General features: G+C 34.8%; 1 protein-coding gene and 1 long non-coding RNA gene across 3 annotated transcripts; one reads left to right on the top strand and one right to left on the bottom strand.

Moving 5' to 3' along the window:
* The first annotated feature begins 13,027 nt into the window (after nucleotides 1–13,027).
* Nucleotides 13,028–14,366, top strand: LOC120089391 (probable carboxylesterase 13). The gene has a single exon (XM_039046842.1). It carries the CDS (start codon nucleotides 13,246–13,248, stop codon nucleotides 14,200–14,202), a length of 957 nt encoding a protein of 318 aa, XP_038902770.1. The 5' UTR covers nucleotides 13,028–13,245; the 3' UTR covers nucleotides 14,203–14,366.
* A 1,774-nt stretch (nucleotides 14,367–16,140) lies between these two features.
* Nucleotides 16,141–19,467, bottom strand: LOC120088489. 2 transcript variants are annotated; one of them, XR_005484936.1, is made up of 3 exons: nucleotides 19,028–19,467; nucleotides 18,083–18,178; nucleotides 16,141–16,876 (listed from the first exon to the last, which is right to left on the bottom strand). It is a non-coding gene; the product is annotated as an uncharacterized LOC120088489 (long non-coding RNA). The 2 variants fall into 2 exon arrangements; XR_005484935.1 differs by having other exon boundaries at nucleotides 16,141–18,178; nucleotides 19,028–19,466.
* Between the last annotated feature and the right edge of the window lie 382 nt (nucleotides 19,468–19,849).

The following is a 19,849-nucleotide window of genomic DNA, read 5'->3' as shown; positions in this document are numbered from 1 at the left end:
CACTGTTGTTCGTGTAGACGACCGTGGTGTTGCTGGGCGATTTCTTGCTGAACGAGAAAAGCGAGAGGAGTTCGTTCACGGTGAGATCGAGTTTCATGAAGAAAGTCTTCAACTGGTATGTTCTCTCGGTCTTTTGTTTTTATCTTTTAAAGCCTGCTAGTAATTAGTGTTTTCAATGCATATCTGTATGTTAGAATGTATGTGTGAAAATTCTGTCACAATGAAATTAGAAAGATCCACTTCTGCTCACAGGTGCTTTTGTATAAAAGTTCCTTCAAAAGAACCCAGGAGCCACAAACGTGGAAAACACATTGAAAGAAAGTACCATCTCATCCTTGAGATAGTGTACATAGGAGATGTGATCGTCACAAAGATTGCCTATGAAGACAACCTTGCTGATCCATTCATAAAGGCTCTCTTGGCTAAAGTGTTAGAGGGCCAACTAGTTGGACTAGGACTCCAAGTAGTGTAATCTAGGGCAAGTGGGAGAATATCTATGGTATTATGGATGCCCTAGTTTATTGTATTTTTTCCATTATGTTTGTCAACATTATATTGTACATATATTTGTTCTCACTGGAGTTTTAGTCCAAGTGGGAGATTGTTAGGAATGTCCTAGAACTCGCAGTTCGTGTTAAACATTCTATTTATCAATAATAATAAATTGTTGATTTTGTATTTTATTATGAAAATTCAATAAACATATCCATGGCTATAGTCTGAATATTGTAACTTTATGTAGTGACATAAACAGGATCAAGTTAACAGTATATAGCCTAAATGGTCTAATAAGTATATGGATGAAATTGGGTATCTCATCCTGGTAACAATATTAGATGCGGCCCACTTTGTAGTTGTTACAAGAAGTTGTAAAGTACTACAACCAATGTGATCGTTCATGTTGAGACATGTGAGTGGAGGCATCTTATGCAATGAATTTGCATATAGACTATACCACAAAAATAGTCACTTTTCTTTATAACAACTGTTTACTTTTAAAACTGACTATTTCATTTATTAAGTAACCTAGGTTAACTCGATCTTAATCTTGAGCTAGCTATGAACTCTTATTTGTTCGAGATTATCCCTTGATCTACAAACGGTGAGAGTAGTCCAACAGTATTACTCAATAAGCTTCCCATTTTGGGGATAAGACCGAATGAATAGCTGGGGACATAACTCTGCAAGATGGAATTCATTCCTACCCGATTTAAGGTTAGCAGATAGATTGTTCTCTTAAGTACTGGTTCTAGGTCTTGAACAATCAGGGCCCCACCTTCTCATGATAGAGAAAGGACTTGTTTCATAGGTGTTATGAATCAGAATTGTTCATTAAAGGGTTAGTGGGAACTTAAGGAATAAGATGTTTTCACAGGGGTAAAATGGTTATCTTGACCCAGTTGTGATTACGAACAACCTGTAAATGATTGACTTACTAATTATGATTATATAAAGTGGACATAATATATCTACAGTAAGGGGAGTTCAACTATGGGCTATAGTGGAGTGACCCATTAGTTAACGAATGGGGGTTAGATCGGTCTAATGAGTTTAGCCAATTAATCTCAGATCGTTGGAACCCATGATTTATAGGTCTGCGAGGTCCTCCTACTAGCTCGTACATGGATAAACTTTAGAATAGCTTGATAAGCTAATTTGAAACGTTCAAATTAGAATTAAACGGAATAGGAGAATATATATTTAAATATGAATTAAATATATGAAGATGGTTTTGTGCAAAAATTAATTTAATATTTGATATTAAATTAATTAGTATTATTTAAAAAATATTTTATAAAATTAATAAAATTTTCAGTTTTGAAAATCATTTGACTTTATGAAAATTAAAAAGTTGAAATCACGCAAAAATGAAAAATCAGATTTTTCCATTAACCATCTTTTTCATGCTCACACAAAACTCATTTTCTCATTTTCATTAACTCCAAGCATGAGTTGCAAGTCATGGAGTATTCTTCTTTGCATGTTCACCTGCAATAAATAAAGAAGAATGGAGTGAAATTGAGGCTTCCATTTTATAGAAATTTTAGAGAAAATTTCGGTTGGAAGAAAGGTTCTTCAAGTAGTGTGTTGCTGTGAGCTTCTCCTTATGTTTTCATTGCTTGAAACTGTTATTGAGTCCCACAACTCGTTCTAAAGCTCCAAGAGGATAATGGAGAAGATCTTGAGGTGGTTCACGGTGTTCTTTGGAAAAGACAACTGCTGATGATCGAGATCTTTAAGAGTTCTACAAATATATGATTACAAACCCTCTTATTTTAGATGAGATGCTTTAGTTTTTGCCAAAATTAGTGAATTTGAATGCTTATTGATCCTTGTTGCTTCCGCTGCATGTTGATACTCTTACTAACATTAATTGAATTAACATTTATGACTCTTTATTAATGATGGTCAATTAATGACACTTACTATCTACGAGTTTTAGGGCATAAAACCCAATAAACTCTCACTTGAACTAAAAATCTAGTCAGTGGGTTGTACATTATATCAAAATCCAAAAGGCAAAGGTAAATAAATACAATAAACTAAGGCATCCATGTATGCATTACACATCTCCCACATGCCCTAGATTATAAAATGTACATGTCTTATAGACTTAGATTCTCTAGTCGACCCTCAAACACTTTAGCTAAAAGAGCCATCGTAAATGGATCAGCAATGTTGTGCTCTGAGGTAACTTTTGTGACAATCACATCTTCTCATTGCACAGTCTCCCGTATCAGGTGATACTTCCTTTCAATATGCTTTCCTCATTTGTGACTGCAAGGTTCTTTAGAGTTGGCTAATGCCCATTGTCATCACGGGATAAGTACCCAACCTTATCCTTATACTATAGACCCTTTAGGCCGTATCTTGAACATTGATCCCTGTATGTCTCCACATTCAATTCAAGACTCATAAGGCAGCCTAGGATATTAGTTTATTGGATTTAGGATTATTAAGATAAAATAGAAAACACACAATAACATTTATTGAATTAATATATATAACTCTTTATTGATGGCGATCAATTATAACATTTACTATCTATGAGTTTTAGGCATAAAACCCAACAAAAATACAGTCGAAAAAGTATTTTGAGTGGTTACCAAACACTCTAATTTCTTCCAAAATGACTTTTTTTTTTAAATTAAACACTTGAAAATGTATTTCAAACACTACCTTATTTAGAAGTATTTATAAGTTTGTTGTAAATGATTATGGATCAATATGTTCCCTTCATTATTTTGTTGAGTACTTGCAGATAATTCAAAGGTCCAGCACTTCTGGTTGATTTACAAGACTATGACTACTCTTTGGACTTGTGGAGTCTTTGGCATGTTTGCTGGAATGGTGTGAGTAATATGGAATTGCATGTCTTGCATTTTGCTATCTCATTTGAATTGGAGCATCTGTTCATGAAATTTGTGCTTACTTGAAATTTCAATAAGTCCTCCCCTAAAATAAGATTATGTTTAGATTAACTTGAGGAAAAAATGTTTTTCAAAAAATTCATTTTTTATTTAAACATTTTTTATAAAAACCTATTAAAATATATTTGAAAAGATTTTTTAGTGGTTGTCAAATACTCTAATTTCTTCCACGATGATTTATTTTTTAAATTAAATACTTGAAATTGTATTTTAAATACATCCGGAGAAAAGAATTTAAAATCTTTGTTTTGGATAGAGTGGATATTATTCTACTTCCTGTACATCTGAGATGGAAGAGGGCTTGAGTATTCGATATTCCTCTTGTTTAGCTTATTCAACTTGTGTAGAATTGCTTGAGTCTTATAATTGTAACTTTTGCTGTCAGATTTTCCGCAAGGACCGGTTCTTCTATGGATATGTATATGATATAAATAGCTAAGGTGCGGAATATTTTCTTTTGTTTCTAAACTTCCATAAAAGTAACAATTTAGTCCTTAAATTTTGATTTATAACGATTTAGTCCATGAACTTTCAATTTTGCATCGATTTAGTCTATGAATATTGATATGTAACTATTTAGTCCTTGTACGTTCAAATTTTGTATCAATTTAGTTTCCAATATAAAAAAACCATCAAAATTTGATGTCAATATTTATTATTTTATGGTGTAAACTTTGTATTTTATAAATTAGCAAGTCTCTAATTAGTTTATCGATATGCAAGAAATCTCGTTAAATTTTTCCAGTAATTTCTACAATAGATATTAAATCCTAACAAATTTTACAATATAAGAATTAAATTATTACATAGTAAAGTTTTGGAACTAAATGTTAAAAAATTAAAAATTTAAGGACTAAATCGTTGCAAACCAAAATTTAGGGACTAATTTTTTTATTTTTATGAAAGTTTAGGGAATAAAAGTAATTTTTAACTTTTTTTTTTTTTTTAAGGATCTCCATTAGGAATTTGCCATCTGTATTAAATATTATTATTCCTTTATATTTTTGCTCACCTCTATTTAGGGATTTTGTGTATAAATATTGGTTGCCCGATGTTAATAAAATCACTAATAATATTCTGAGCAATTTTCTTTTTCTCTCATGCATTTCCTTATTTTGGTATCAGAGTTGTAATGACATACGTCAATTCCGTCACAAGGTCAGCATTAAATTTTGGAGGTGCCAACTTTAGCAGTCCTCCTTTTAAGCCAATTGCTCAATCAGATCACCTCTATAAAGTTGGATCGATGCAACTTCCTCTTGTGGAAGAATCTTGACCTGCTAATTCTTCATAGCTATAGACTCGAAGGTCACTTGACCGGAGAGAAAGCTTGCCCACCAATGTTCGTCCAAATGAATGTTGGTGAAGGTACGAGTACAAGTCTAGCAATGACTGCAACGACACCGTCCAATTTAGAAGGAGGCATGAGCAGCGAAGTATTTAGCTCGATAGCTACTTCTGGGTGAATCCTCAATATGAGATGTGGATGGTAGTGGATCAATTAATTATTGGTTAGTTATACAACTCTATGACGCCTGATGTGATGGTCTAAGTTATGGGTTGTGAATGTGCAAAAGATATCTAGAAGAGCGTTGAACTATTATTCGGAGTACAATCAAGAGCTTAAAAGGATTATCTTCGACAAGTGTTTTAATCGGCTCAAAAAGATAACATATACATGGAAGAATAGTTACGTGTTATGAAAACTAACTCTGATAACCTTGAACAAGTTGGCAGTCTAGTTTCTACAAGGTCTTTGGTGTAACAAGTCTTGTTGGGACTCGATGAGGAATACAATGTTGTAGGTGCCATGATCTTGGGGAAAGCAGACATATCGTGGTTTGATATGCAGTTCGAGCTCCTTTTGTATGAAAAACGTCTAGATCATCAAACAACATAAAAGTCCACTATTACCTTCAGTAAAAATACCACTGTCAACATGGTCAACACTAAGGGGCAGAACAATAAAAGTAATAAAAAATCACCTAATTATGGAAATCATCACGAAAATGGAGGACAAAGAGGTGGAGGAATCTTTAGGGACCGTGGAAGAGGCAAAGGAAATAAATCGATTTTCCAGGTATGTGGGCGACCAGGTTATACTACCTATTACTGCTATGGCAGATACAATAGAGAGCTAGCATCACCAAACTTTTCTCAAAACAAGGGAGGTAACTTTAACCCACCCCAAAACAGAACACTGCCTCAAAATACCTCTACAGTAGCCAACTCTCCAGCAGCGAATGCATTCCTTGCTAGCCTGCAACCATACAATACTCATAAATTAGCTATCATATTGAATAGTGTATATACTTGGGGCCTAGTGTTTATCACAAAGGATATAAGTACTTGAACAAATCAGGGAGGATATTTGTATCCAGACATATTGTGTTTAATAAGGTAGATTTCTTTATAAGTCTAACGTTCAAATGATCAAGGAAACAGACACTGGTGCTTCAAATATCCCCTATCCTCTAGCTATCTTTGTCTTCTACTGAGATGCCAACTCCACTACAAGGCCAGTCCCCCAGCCTACTCACACAAACACTAGCCCCACGACTAGTCCTATCACTCAACCTGGGCCTAATTTACCCTCTCCAAGTGTCTCTCAACTCGTGATATCTCCAGTCCATTTTTCCAGCCCAAACCATGGCAGCTTAAATTCAAATCACACAAGCTTTTTACCCAACCCCATGACCATCCCTTTGTCTCCACAAATTTCCCCACCGAATGAACCTGTACATTCCTTATCCAACAAACATTGCCAACCTCAGCCCCTACTCGCCTACTCCAATTCCTATCCATCCCATGATCACTCAGGGTAAAGCAGGGATATTCAAACCAAGAACACTACTAACCAAATCATCAAGAGATTGGTTCCTCACTAAACATACATGAGTAGTTGATGCCTTGAAAACACCTCAGTTGAAAGATGTAATGGATACTGAATATTTAACCTTGGTCAAGAACAACACTTGGGCTCTTATTCCTCCCTCACCCTCACTCAATGTGGTAGACAACAAATGGATATTTTGAATAAAGAGAAACCCAAATGGCACAATTCAGCGATACAAAGCTAGGCTGGTTGCAAAATACTTTCATCAAAACCCAGGTATGGACTTCTTTGACACATTTAGTCCAGTTGTTAAAGCATACTATTTGTGTGGTAATCAACATTATTGTCTCTAGAGAGTGGGTGTTGAGACAATTGGACTTCAACAATGCGTTCCTTAATGGAACTGTTGAAGAGGATATATATATATATATCTGTGCTAGCCCCAGGGATACATTGACCCACAATTCCCAGACCATGTATACAAACTCAACAAAGCCATTTATGGGCTCAAACGAGCTCCTAAAGCCTGAAAAAATGTGCTAAAAGAAGTCTTAGTCTCATGAGACTTTCATAATGCCAGGTTTGATACTTCCTTATTCATATTTCGTAATGGATCCACCTTAATTCTATTTCTTGTGTATGAAGGAAATCGTACTTGAAATTTCCATGAGCAGTGAAAATAAAATCATTCCAAATTACAATCATGAATGAACATTACAAATTACAGTCGTATACAAAACAAACCGTTATGTAATTGATACAGAAATTACAGCATGAACACTACAAATGAACAAGGAAAAACTCTACAAACATTTATAGACTCGTCTCCACGCTCCTTTGTGCACGAACACTCGAACACAGTAACCTTGAACACTCGATCTACACGACTGCAATACTGAACGAACACTTTGCATTCGACCTCAGTGATCGCCTTGGTCACGAACTCCTCAGCAACATGAATGGCCTCCACAGAATCTCGACGGTTTTGAGTTGAGTATGACACCACCAACAAGGCTACCTTGGTATTCTCGGTGTGAGAATCCAGAGGGTGGGCTCTATTTGAACTTGATATGAGGCAGATGAAGGAGGAAACACCAATCGTGTACACGACTGGGGAGATGGCGAAGACCTATCGTATAGGTCGATGCCCAACCATTTAGCTAAAGCTATGCGATCGTCTAGCAAAAGTTATGTGATCGTTTAACTCATCGTTTAGCTCGATGTCTGTCGCCTACAAACACTACAGATCATTCACTAAAACATCCTGTCGCTTAGTAAATTGTTATTTACTTGATAAGCGTCACGAGTTTCTTTTTGTCGAGAGAACTCAAAACTATTTTTAATCTTTTGTAAAAACATTTCAATACTCACCAATTAGGAAAATAATTTTTCTTTTAACTCACGGTTACCATGGAAATTCAATAACCACCCACTCGATTGGTTATTAAAGAAAAAGAATTAATTATCCAATAATTAATATTATTATAAATATAAGTGATAACCAACTTATCATACTATATTTATAACCTATAGTTTTAATATTTCATCTATATTTATAACCTATAGTTTTAATATTTCATCTCATGAAACATATAAATCATAGTTCTTTTTTTATTCCATGGCACTTAATGTAAATCTCATTTACATCAATCTTCCACTAGATTTATCTCATACATCATACAGATTATATCATATATAATCAAAATACCTCTAGTCAATTTGAACATTTCAAATCAACACCAAGAACTGATCCTCAACTGAATCCATTGAGCTACCAAGGGGACCTTATGGACTTGTAACTCGAAGCTTCAACAGTACGTGAATAACTGAGTAAACTCTTTTGTCACGGGATCCACCATCTGTTAACTGCCAGGCACTCCACTAAAGACCGGTAGTTGAACTCTCCTTACCACAGATATATTATGTGTCCATCTTAACCAATCAGCAGTGCGACAACCTTTCACAGATCGCTCGTAAGTACAGTTGGGCCAATAACTTTTATGCCCCTGTAGTTACATCTATCTCCTTAAGTACCACTAATCCCTCTAATGAACATAAGTCATAGTCCTACTATGATTGAGTCTTCTCTTCCAAAAAGAAGTTGTGAACACTATGTTCAAGCCCCGGAATCAACCCTTAAGGGAGTAATCTCTCTACTTATCCCTACTTCGAGAAAGAAGTGAATTTCATCCTGTGGATTGAGTTCCTAGCTCCCAAATTAGACAAATCTCCAAAAAGGTAGGCATGTTGAGTTGGCAATCTAGCCATTCTCACCCATACTAATCAAAGAACCGCCCTCAAAGGTAGGAGTGCCCAAAACACTCAAGATTGAGGTCGTGTCACCTATGGTCGTTTAGGTGAGATGCAAGTCTCTAGTATCAACGTGGTTCAAGTCTTATACAAACTCTTTGTATAGGACACCCCCGCTCGCACGTCTCCACATGAATGGTCAGGATGTACTATCTGTAGTAGTTTACAACACTTGCAAACCTCTACAAAGCGGGTCGTATCTGTAGTGTCACAAGGATCAGGTATTCCACCTTAATCCTTATACTACAAACCTATTTAGGTTATCACTTAAGGCATGATCCACTTGTATATCACATATACATGCTTAAGTTCACATAAGATAACCAAGGAGCTTTGTTTATTGGATATGAGTAAATGCCAGAATTAAATAACACTTATTTTATTCATTAAACAATGTGTATCTTTACAAAACAACGAGACTCTGGAGAATTAGGACACCAATTCCAACAGTGTACGTGGATGAGATTCTAACAGGAAAGATATGCCCTTGATAAATAAAATAATCTCGATTTTGGACAATTGGTATCTAAGTGACACGAAAAACTATGGATTATATATACACCCTGGTACATATCTATCAATCTCAGCGTTTTTTTATGCTGACTGGGCAGCAAATATGGATGATAGGAGATTTGTGGCTACTTACTACGTGTTTGTTGGTGGGAATCTAGTATCTTGGTCATCTAAAAAGTAGTCCATTATGGCAAGATCAAACACTAAGTCGGAGTACAGAGCATTAACTTATGCGTGGGTTGAGATCATATGGCTATAACAACTTCTAGGGGAGATAGAATTGCAACCGAGGTTCTAAAAGGACTTAGCCGTTGATGGAGCCTTAGCCGTTAATCACATGTTTCATGCCCAGACGAAGCACATCGAGATTGATATACACTTTGTGCAAGATCAGGTTCTAAAAGAATGTTTGGACGTATGATATGTACCCTTCTTGGATCAAATAGAAGACTGCCTTACCAAATCACTAACACATTCACAGTTTTTCAATCTTCGGTCCAAACTCGGGGTCGTTGAGCTCCCCTCTTGTTTGAGGGGGGATATTGAGGAAGACAGAGTTGAAAGCCATGTCAACAAAGTCAAAGAGGGTCATGTCATCAAACCCAATACAGTCAGTTATCCCAGGTCAACAGGAGTCCAAAATATTCGAATAACAAATTTTGTTAAGGAGTCTTGATGATTAAAGGATCTCCAATAGGAATATGTCATCTGTATTAAATATTATTATTCTTTTATTCTTTTGCTCACCTCAATTTAAGGATTTTTTTTTTTTTTTTTTTTAAATGTTGGATGCTTGATGTTAATAAAATCACTAAGAATATTTTGAGCAATTTCCTTTTTCTCTCATTCATTTCCTTATTTCTCTTCTATCTCAAATGTTCTATATTCATGCAACCTCCCCCTATTGGATTGAATGTATTAACGTGAGGATGTGTTGTTGTGATGTTCTAAATGTTTGTTCTAGATGCCCCAAAAGTTCTTAGTACTACTGCTCTTTCATCCACTTATATAGCTTCTTCTTAACGTGCTTCCACATATACAATGTAATCAAATATTATTTAGTAATTATTCATCTGTCATCACATCATCGTCTTATTAGAATGTATATCCATATTGATGTGTCATTGATCCTAGACGTTTTGGAAATCACAGTAAAAATGTCCTTATTAAAGTTGTTTTTACAAGAGTTGTGTATAATTCTTGGATTTATAGGAGTTGTGTAAAGTTGATTTCCAGGAGTTGATTGAAGATGTTATTTTGTAGAGTTGTGTAGTTATATGTTAATTAATTTCCAGGAGTTCACTAAAATAAAATTCATCTCCCGACACGGAAAATGTTGTCGGTAGAAAATAGTCAGGAGAAACACTAACTCTCGATGTAACGAAGGCATAAAAAATTCTTAATTTCTTTTGACACCGTATTCTAATCGTCAGGCTAAACGGAGCATCTCCGATGTCATAGCTTTAACCATCGATCGAAGAAAGGACACTTTTTTTTTGTAATAATTTTCGATGGCAGTAATGTGGTGTCGGGATATTGCGGATCCACCGACGGATACATTTAGCAGTCGCCAGTGAGAAACATAAAAAAAAAAAAAAAAAAAAAAAAAAAAGAAATTGCTGAAGAACCCCCTGACGACCAAATTTAAGATTTTTCCAGACCCTTCTTCCCCCCACCCATCCGTCATTTTTCATTTCACACAAGCCCTACCCCCAAATTTAAGATTTGTCCAGACCCTTCTTCTCCCACACCCATCTATCATGTTCAGCCCCGTCGGCCGCCTCTTCGACATGCTTAGCCCTGTTGGCCACTTCTTTGCCACTCTCAACCTCGCTGGTCGGTCTCTCTGTTTCTCTCAACTGTCGTTGGTCGTGCCTATAGATTGCATTTTGTTTCTGATCGTTCTTTCGCCTGTTCCTGTCGTCGTTTCACCTCATCTCCGCCTCCCTTTCAGGTTCTAATTCAACCCTTAGTTCCTTTTGGTTTAATCTCACCTCTTTTGGTTTTTTCTTCTTTTTCTCCATATAATGAATTGATTCTTTATTTCTAGTCGAATGTCTCTGACCCCTTTTGAGGTTTGATTGCTACAAACTTTATGTAAGTGAGTTGGTGTATTTTATTATTTGTGTATAAAGTACAAGTTAGATATCATGAGTTATTTATTGGTGTAAATGCAAATTTCAAGTTAAAAACTTTTTTGAGGTCGATTACCGGCTGGATATGAAGGGTCCTAATGGCTCAATTTTTTTTTATTTCAAATTTGCTTAGTTGACAAGTAAAAATATCAATAAAAGTATATAGTTCACATTAAAAAACAATCAATAAAAACATATGTTGACAGACAATAAAATAGTTTTCTTGACATGTAAAAAACATTAATAAAAATGATTTTCTTGACGTTTTTAAAAAATAGTTGATGGTAAAAAAAATATATATATATATATCAATATTACCTTACTTTCATGTTTGAAAGTATTGAAAAAAAGTTTCATTTATGGTTTTTCCATATAGTTGAAGGACAAAACGTCAACGAATCATTTATTGGTGGCCAAGAACGTCTACAAAGGGTTTTAGGTGTTTTTTTTTTTACTGTCAACAAAACCAATTTTCTTAATGATCAAGCTTTCTTGATGTTGGCTTACTTCACATTTTTTGGCCATCAACAAAGACATTTTTTGACATGTTTTGCCCACCAACAAAGGTCAAGTTTGTAGTAGTGTGAATTACAAGTGAAAATTCCAGTACCATCGATAAACTGAATCTTGCTTATGAACCATGGAAACGACAAGATAAGTTAATTACTTCTCGGTCCCTAGGGTCTATGATTGAAGAGATTTTAGAACAAATGCTTTATTGTACTTGTGCTAAAGAAATTTGATCTGCTTACACCAAAAATTGATAATGATAATTTTCCTATTACTCTTTTATAGGTCAAAAAAAGTTGCAGAGCTTTGGTTGAAATATTTGACCAGAATCGCTAGAAAATAGGAAATGTACTGGAAGTTCCACCAGAAGGAATGAATCGCCTCTGTTTTTCTCCGTTATCACGCACGCCTGAGAAGAAAGATGCAGAAGATCGTGACTTTAGAGAAGATTTGAGAAGAAAGATCGGGGAACATCATGAGTTTATAGATGGAAAAGATTTGAGAAGAAAGGTAGATAAGATAGTGGGTTTAATTTTCGATTTAATTGAAATATTTGAAAAAGTATATATATTTTTTTTTGTTAAAGATTACACGTCAATCAACGGACCTTTGAATTTTCTTTTTTTGAAATACATGAATGCAATTTGAGGACAAAATGGTAATTGGATCATAATATTTGTAGAATAGAACTCATTAAACATTCTCATAAATATTTTAAAAGTTAGACATAAATAAAATATGAAAACACATGACATCATTGAGATTTACTAACTTAAGTCTTCAATTTCAATTTGAGACAGGTGTCAATCTTTAATTAGTCTCAAATTCAATCAATTTTAATTATAATCTAATTTGAAAAATGATGTGATAATTTGTGATTGGTCCAAAAAATTTTATTCAACAAAAATATAGGTACCAAATGATATTTTAACCAATAAAATGACCAAAAATGAGGGAGAATACATATACATCCTCCATGGACCATGTTGCATCAGAATACATAGATTTCATGGGATAAATATGAAAAAATCTATTATATGGAAGAACTTAATGAGTGGCAGGTTCCTCACAAAAAATCGATGACCATGTTTAAGTAAATTAAAAAAAATATTCATCCTTTTAAAGTGCACCGACATTTCAGCACTCTACTATTATTCTTTCCTAAGTCATAAGCTTGGATTGTACGTGCGAACATTTCTGATTTCTCAAAAGTTTATAGCACGAAATTATACAAGAACCTCAACATAGTTAAAGCTCAATTCTACCAAACCCTAGCTATACTACTTATAATGGTGTGATATATAGTCATATTTATTACAAGTTTGGCAATTTATTTCCCATACAATTAATGATGGAAAACAACTTGCCACCAATATCTCCCAAGTCCTAACAACTCACCTTTTAAGTCCACTAATTAGAACTCATAAAATCAAAGGCACAAGGAGATATTTCTCTTTCATTGTCGCCTTCTTCCTCCGCCGCTTCTTTCTCCTTTCATCAACTCTCTCCCATGGCTTCCACTGAAATTGCCCACGACTTTTCCCCTATGCTCGTCGTTTACAAAGACGGTCGCATCCACAGGCTTGCCGGCAACGAATTAATCGATCCCTCTCTCGACCCCCTAACTGGCGTCGAGTCCAAAGACGTCGTCATCTCGCCGGAAACCCCCGTCTCTGCTCGGATTTACAAGCCCAAACCCACCGCACAACCTCACAAGCTTCCTCTTCTTGTTTACTTTCACGGCGGAGGCTTCTGCATCGAATCGGCATTCTCTTCCTTCTACCACCGTCATCTTAACTCCTTAGTCGCCGAAGCCAACGTCGTCGCCGTCTCCGTCGATTACAGGCTAGCTCCGGAGCACCCGCTTCCAATCGCTTACGAAGATTCCTGGGATGCTTTGAAATGGGTCGCCGCCCATTCGGCCGGAACCGGACCGGAGGAGTGGTTGAATGGAATTGCAGATTTGGACCGGGTTTATTTCGCCGGAGATAGCGCTGGAGCCAACATCGCTAATCGAATGGCAATCCGGGTCGGGACGGAGGGGCTGGCCGGGTTGAATCTGAGGGGATTACTTTTGGTTCATGCTTATTTCTGGGGAGGAAAATTGATCGGAGACGAAGAGAAGTTGAATCCGGAACACAGATCGTTTATTGAGAAATTGTGGTATTTTGTTTGCCCTAAGATTAGCGGGTTAGATGACCCGATTGTGAACCCAGGATTTGACCCGGAATTAGGACGGGTAGCGGCGGAGAGAGTGGCGGTTTTTGTGGCGGAGAAGGATGCTCTGAAAAACAGAGGATGGTTTTACAGTGAATGTCTGAAGAAATCGGGATGGGGCGGCGCCGTCGATGTCATCGAGACGAAGGGACAAGGCCACGTGTTTCATTTGTTCAACCCGACGTCCGACGAGGCGGTTGATTTCGTAGGAAAGCTTGCTGCCTTCATCAATGGTGAGCGCCGTGAATGAGGTGGTCAGAGAATGAAATAAATTCCCCTCCGCCTTCTTCTTCGGCGGCAGAATTTGAAGTCAATTTATATTTGCTTTTTTTCCTGTTTTATGATTTTGTACTTTGGAGGGGGAAAAAATAAAGGAATTAAAAGTGAAATAAGACATTCTTTTTTTTTTTTTTTTTTTTTTTTATGATGTTACACTAAAACGGCAATTTTTGAATTTGTTGCAATTGTGTGTTTTTCTCTTTACTTAGGTTGGTAGAAACAAGAAAGTATGGTGCTTGTATAAAATATTCCTAAATGAATAAGATTTTGGTTGCATTGGAACTCTTATCCCATATACAAAAAGATTAAAATATTTACAGAAATATATAAGAAAAATTTTTAAATCATGATAAATAGTGGTATGCACGGAATTACTAAACAATAATATATTGTGATATTTTGCTATATTTATAAATAAGTTAGTTCAATTTTCTATATTTGAAAACAATCGTTAATCATAATTAGACAATTTGATGAGATAAGATATAAATTATCAAATTTTGGAAGAAATTTCGAGCGTGTTTCTACCATCTTAAAATGTTTAATTTTTATTTCTAGACATTGAATTTTGTTTTTAGGAAAAAGTATCTTTAGACAAGAGCTCTTTTCACCCTTTTTTTTTTTTTTGTTTTTTTACAAATAGCCAATATGTTTACAAATTCTCACAAAAGTTAAAGTCAATTACTTTTAACTCATCCATTGCATTGATTATGGAAAGTTTTTGTGTAGCAAAACCAACTATTTTAAACCAAATTGATCCATAAAATTTCTATTACTAAATTAGTATGAAAATTTTTCTATATTACCTTTATTCATTATTTACCACATTAGTAGCACTTAAGAATTATATAGGGTTCACAAAATAAATAAATAATAAATTAATAAATCATTTAATGACATGTGAAATAATTAATAGAATGAGTTGGTACTATAGTTATACTATATTCTTTTCTAAATTAATCAATCAATCAAATAATAAAACTCATTGCCTATACAACGACGAAATAGAATTAAATTATCTATTGTTATTTTATTGTGATTCTTCGTTTTTATCAATGTATTCATTATAGAGTATATAAACTCTCTTGTTAATTTGGAGATAGTGTGTTCTTCGTATCTAGGAGCGGATGAATTTTTTCATGACATTTAGGCAACTCATTGATAATTGATATCATGATTAATACTCCTTTGTTTGATATATTACTATGCATATATTTATATTACTTATACGTTCTTGTGTCGATAACAAATATAATAGATGTCGTCAAAGAGTGACGTTAGATTGCAAAGATGCACCAATAAAGTTGGATTGCGATGATGCCACCCATGGCGTTGGATTAAATCATTGCTGCTCATGGGTAATTGCACCAATGATGTACATTATCTTTATTTTTGGTCAACAATATATAGAGGAAGAGATTCAAAATTTTAACCTATCATTAAACTTTTAATATGCACCAATACACCATGTACAACAATATCCACCAATGCAACAATATGCATAGTGAGAGATTAGAAAAAAAAATGTTTTTTAAACTAAAAATTATTCTTTTAAATACGACTAGATGTGGGAAACATCTCGTTCTCAACAATGACTAGATCAGATCTACTACTTTCACACATAACGCTACGAGATGGAATGGGGGAACAGATGTCACTAACATCAGATGCAACATAAGGAGTACCACCTTGATCTTCATCATTTTCATAGGAATGCCTAGTATTTTGCAAGTCATCCACAATGACATTGATGGATTCTATCACATTTCAAGTACACTTGTTAAGGAAATGATAAGCACAACTATTAGAAGAGTACCGAAGAAAGATACCTTCATCTGCTTTGGCATTCAATTTCTTTAGAGAATCTCGATTAATGAGAATATAGTAGGTACTCCCAAACACATGAAAGTACTTAATATTTGGCTTATGGTCTTTCCAGATTTCATAGTTTGTGCTCAGAGAGCAATTTCAAATAGAAATTCAGTTGTGGATGTGACAAGCTGTATTGAGGGCTTTTGCCCAAAAGTGCAAAGGCACACGTTTTGCATGCAACATTGTCCTTGCTATTTCCTAAAGAGTGTAATTCTTCCTTTCAACCACACCATTCGGTTTAGGAGTTATAGGAGAGGAAAACTCATGTTGAATACCCTTTGAATTACAAAAGGGTTCAAATTGAGAGTTTTCAAACTCTTTACCATGATCAATCCTAATCCTCACAATTTGTACCTCTTGTTCTCTCTAAAGCTGAATACATAAAGTTTAACAAACTTGAAAAGTAGCTGACTTTTCTATGATAAAACGTACCCACGTGTACTGGAAGAAATCATCAACATAGACATAAGTATATCGTTTACCACCTAAGTTAGGCTCCTTCTTACACTTATACTGCTTCTAATGAGTCTGCAAATTTAGGCTCCCCTGATTTTGATGCCGCAACAATGACTTCATCCCCTTTTCACTTGCTAGTTGAAAGAACACTCAACCAGCACCTTACCACAACACTATGAAGAATCTATTTGGATAGACCAAGCTTCAAAATTACCGCACGACTTTTGAATATCACAATGAATAAGTAGCCACATAGAACACAAGAGATTCTCTGTCTTTCAATCGATCGACCCTTTAGACAAAAAATACAACTTGCCCTAAAACCACATATGAGACAAATTAAATACAATCCTCCTGAGGCAAGAAAAATATCGTCAACAACAGCACAAAAAAGGAAAAGATCAGTCAAAAAAATTTGCCACCAATAAAGAAAGAATATCAACGCCAAGTCAAAGACAAAATATCCATCATAATAAAAGAAAATATTATCAACCAACTAACATCGTAACATCAATAATATACACCCACTATTATAGAAATTGGATTATTTGACGTTTTTCCAATGTCAAGTAGAGGGTATACTTGACGCTAATAAAAGCGTCGTCTATTCAATTGCCAAGTATAATGTCATAACTTGATATTGTAAAAACATCAAGAGAAATAATTCTTGACACAATTTCCGTGTTAAGAAATATAATACACTTGACACTAATGACATGTCAAGTGTATTAATTCTTGACACTTATTATTGTGATTACTCTTGACATTTTTTTATTTGTCAAATATATTTTTATCTTGACATGGAATAATGGTTAAGTAATCTAATTCTTGACACATTTCCAATGTCATCTATGCTTTTTTTTTCCAAATTAAACATTCAAATTTAATTTCCATTTCTCATTTCCTGCATTACATTTGTTCAAATAAGACAATTTCATCAACTAAACAGTTGCACATATATTTCAGGTCTACATATCAGCCCAATATATCCAACGTAACAATTGAGAATACTAAAATAAACAATTTCATTCTATTACTCATGTTTATATGAACGATTCCAAAATTTACAAGATGAATCATACAACAGTATATACTCTATCAACCCACCCCAATATATGATAATTCCAAAATTGTAAGACCAATCTATATGTGCTATGTATTCCAAAAATCACAAGACTAAAATTCTATCCTCCACTACACATTTCTTTGAAGTATATAACCTATAATGGTTGAACAAAACATTTACACAAAAAAAGTTGCGAGTAAGAGCTTCTCGTATCAATCTATAAAACATAGAAAGTGACCTAAATATAGTTATCAGTCACATACACAATTTATAGGAAGTCCATTAGATATAGTGACCTAAATATTCAGACCATTCTGCATGTACTTCATCGAATTCAAATTGCGAGTACGAGTTTCTCGTATCAATCTATAAAACATAGAAAGTGAGATATACATATTTATTTACTATTTACACTATCTATAATGTTACAATATATATGAGTAGTTTAAAGACATACCACATATGTTATAATATTCTTCTCTTTAGTCACGATTTCTCGCATATATCTCATAACGTAATACCCACATTCAACCGTTCCCACTTGTAAAGGACACTACAATACAAAGCCAATAATTAATACACATATCATACAGATGCATTAAATAAACACCATTCGAATGCTACTTCAAAACTACAACAGTAATCCAACCTACAAAAAGTTCAATAATAATGGTTACAAAATGCAAATTCCAGCAACTATATAACAATTCCAAAAGAGTTTCAAGGCCTCAATACCAATCAAAATGTCCAAACATCGTTAACTTTGCTTTCAATCCCTTGAAATCTTTGAATTGAACATCAAAATTTGAAAATAACTCAATTATTTGACCAATACTTCAATGGGTAACAAAGAACTATTAATACTAACCTCCAAACTTACCAAAACCTTGCAAAGATCGATCTCAAACCTATTGGACAACAACTCAACTCTTTCCAACACTTCAAAAATCATAGAACACAAATCAAAAATCACTTTTAACTTTTAAGCCCAAATCCAATAGACCAATCATTCCAAACTTACCAACACGACTTACCCAAAAATTAGGTTAAAATCCAAATTCGCTTTATTACTTAACCAATGGATTCCAAACTATGCATAAGTCACAATTAAAGCTTACATAACCAATTTCTAGCAATGACAATCAACCAAAAAGGGTTTCAAAACCTTTGTACTCACTAAAATCCTTCGAAACAACTTCAAATCAGCTGAAAAATGACTTATGACACACCAAAACAACCTTTGACCCACTGGACAGTATCTCAAAACCTTTAAAATCCAAATCTAGCATCCAACCATAATGGGTAAATTAAAATCCAAACTAAAATCAAGTGGGTAACCAAAATTAACCAAAGTAAACCAAAAAAAAAATTCATGAATCTCTTTATCCACTAGATCCCTCACCGGTCGTGGAGTTCTCGACGGCGGCAACTGGTGAAACCAAGCAGAACGATGGCTGGATGTCGAATCTGGCGAGTCTGAGACGAATAACGACGACTGACGTGAACAAACTTGGTGGTGGAACTGACTGAAGGCAGCTCGACAGACTTACATGTGGCGCTGATTTAACCAGTGAAGAAGGCATCGGACGACCGTCGGGTGCAAATGTTGGAGGGACGCGACGAAGAAACTGACGACGATGGAACTGAGGGCGTCCCTTTATGTGATGGAAGATGTCGTTGACGAAACTGACGGCATGGGTTTGACGATTGGCGACAGCAGCGAAGGGCAGCAAGCAGCGTGAAGGGGTTGGGCGGCAGACAAAGAAGATGAAGATTTGGGGGGAGGTCTCGACGGCGTGAGGTGAACCAAGAGAGGGAGAGGGAAATAAAAAGAAGAAAGAAGAAAAAAAAAGGAAATATAATATAATATAATATCATATCATATCATATTTACTTTATTTTATTTTATTATTTTTTCCTTTTTTCATTTCATTCTGTTAAATTCCTTCCCCCAAATCTCTAAAAGCAACCTTTTCCTTCTAATTTGAAATTAATTCCTGACATTAATCTCAAATTAAATTATGAGTCATGAAAAGTCCAGTTCCCAAAAACCATTAAACTGAAACACCCCTTATTCAGTAATTAAATTTTTGTAATTATACTTAAAGTCCAAAAATTCAAAAGATACCCTCAAATAATAAAGATTACTAAAATTACATAAACAATAAAAAAAAATTTTACTAGGCATTTAACCTTAAAATAATAATATTGGTAGAAGGGAAAC

Source organism: Benincasa hispida, chromosome 10 (genome assembly GCF_009727055.1).
Source record: "Benincasa hispida cultivar B227 chromosome 10, ASM972705v1, whole genome shotgun sequence".
Lineage (NCBI taxonomy): Eukaryota > Viridiplantae > Streptophyta > Magnoliopsida > Cucurbitales > Cucurbitaceae > Benincasa > Benincasa hispida.
Note: the sequence above shows the minus strand (reverse complement) of the source record. Positions and strands in the feature narration are given on the sequence as shown.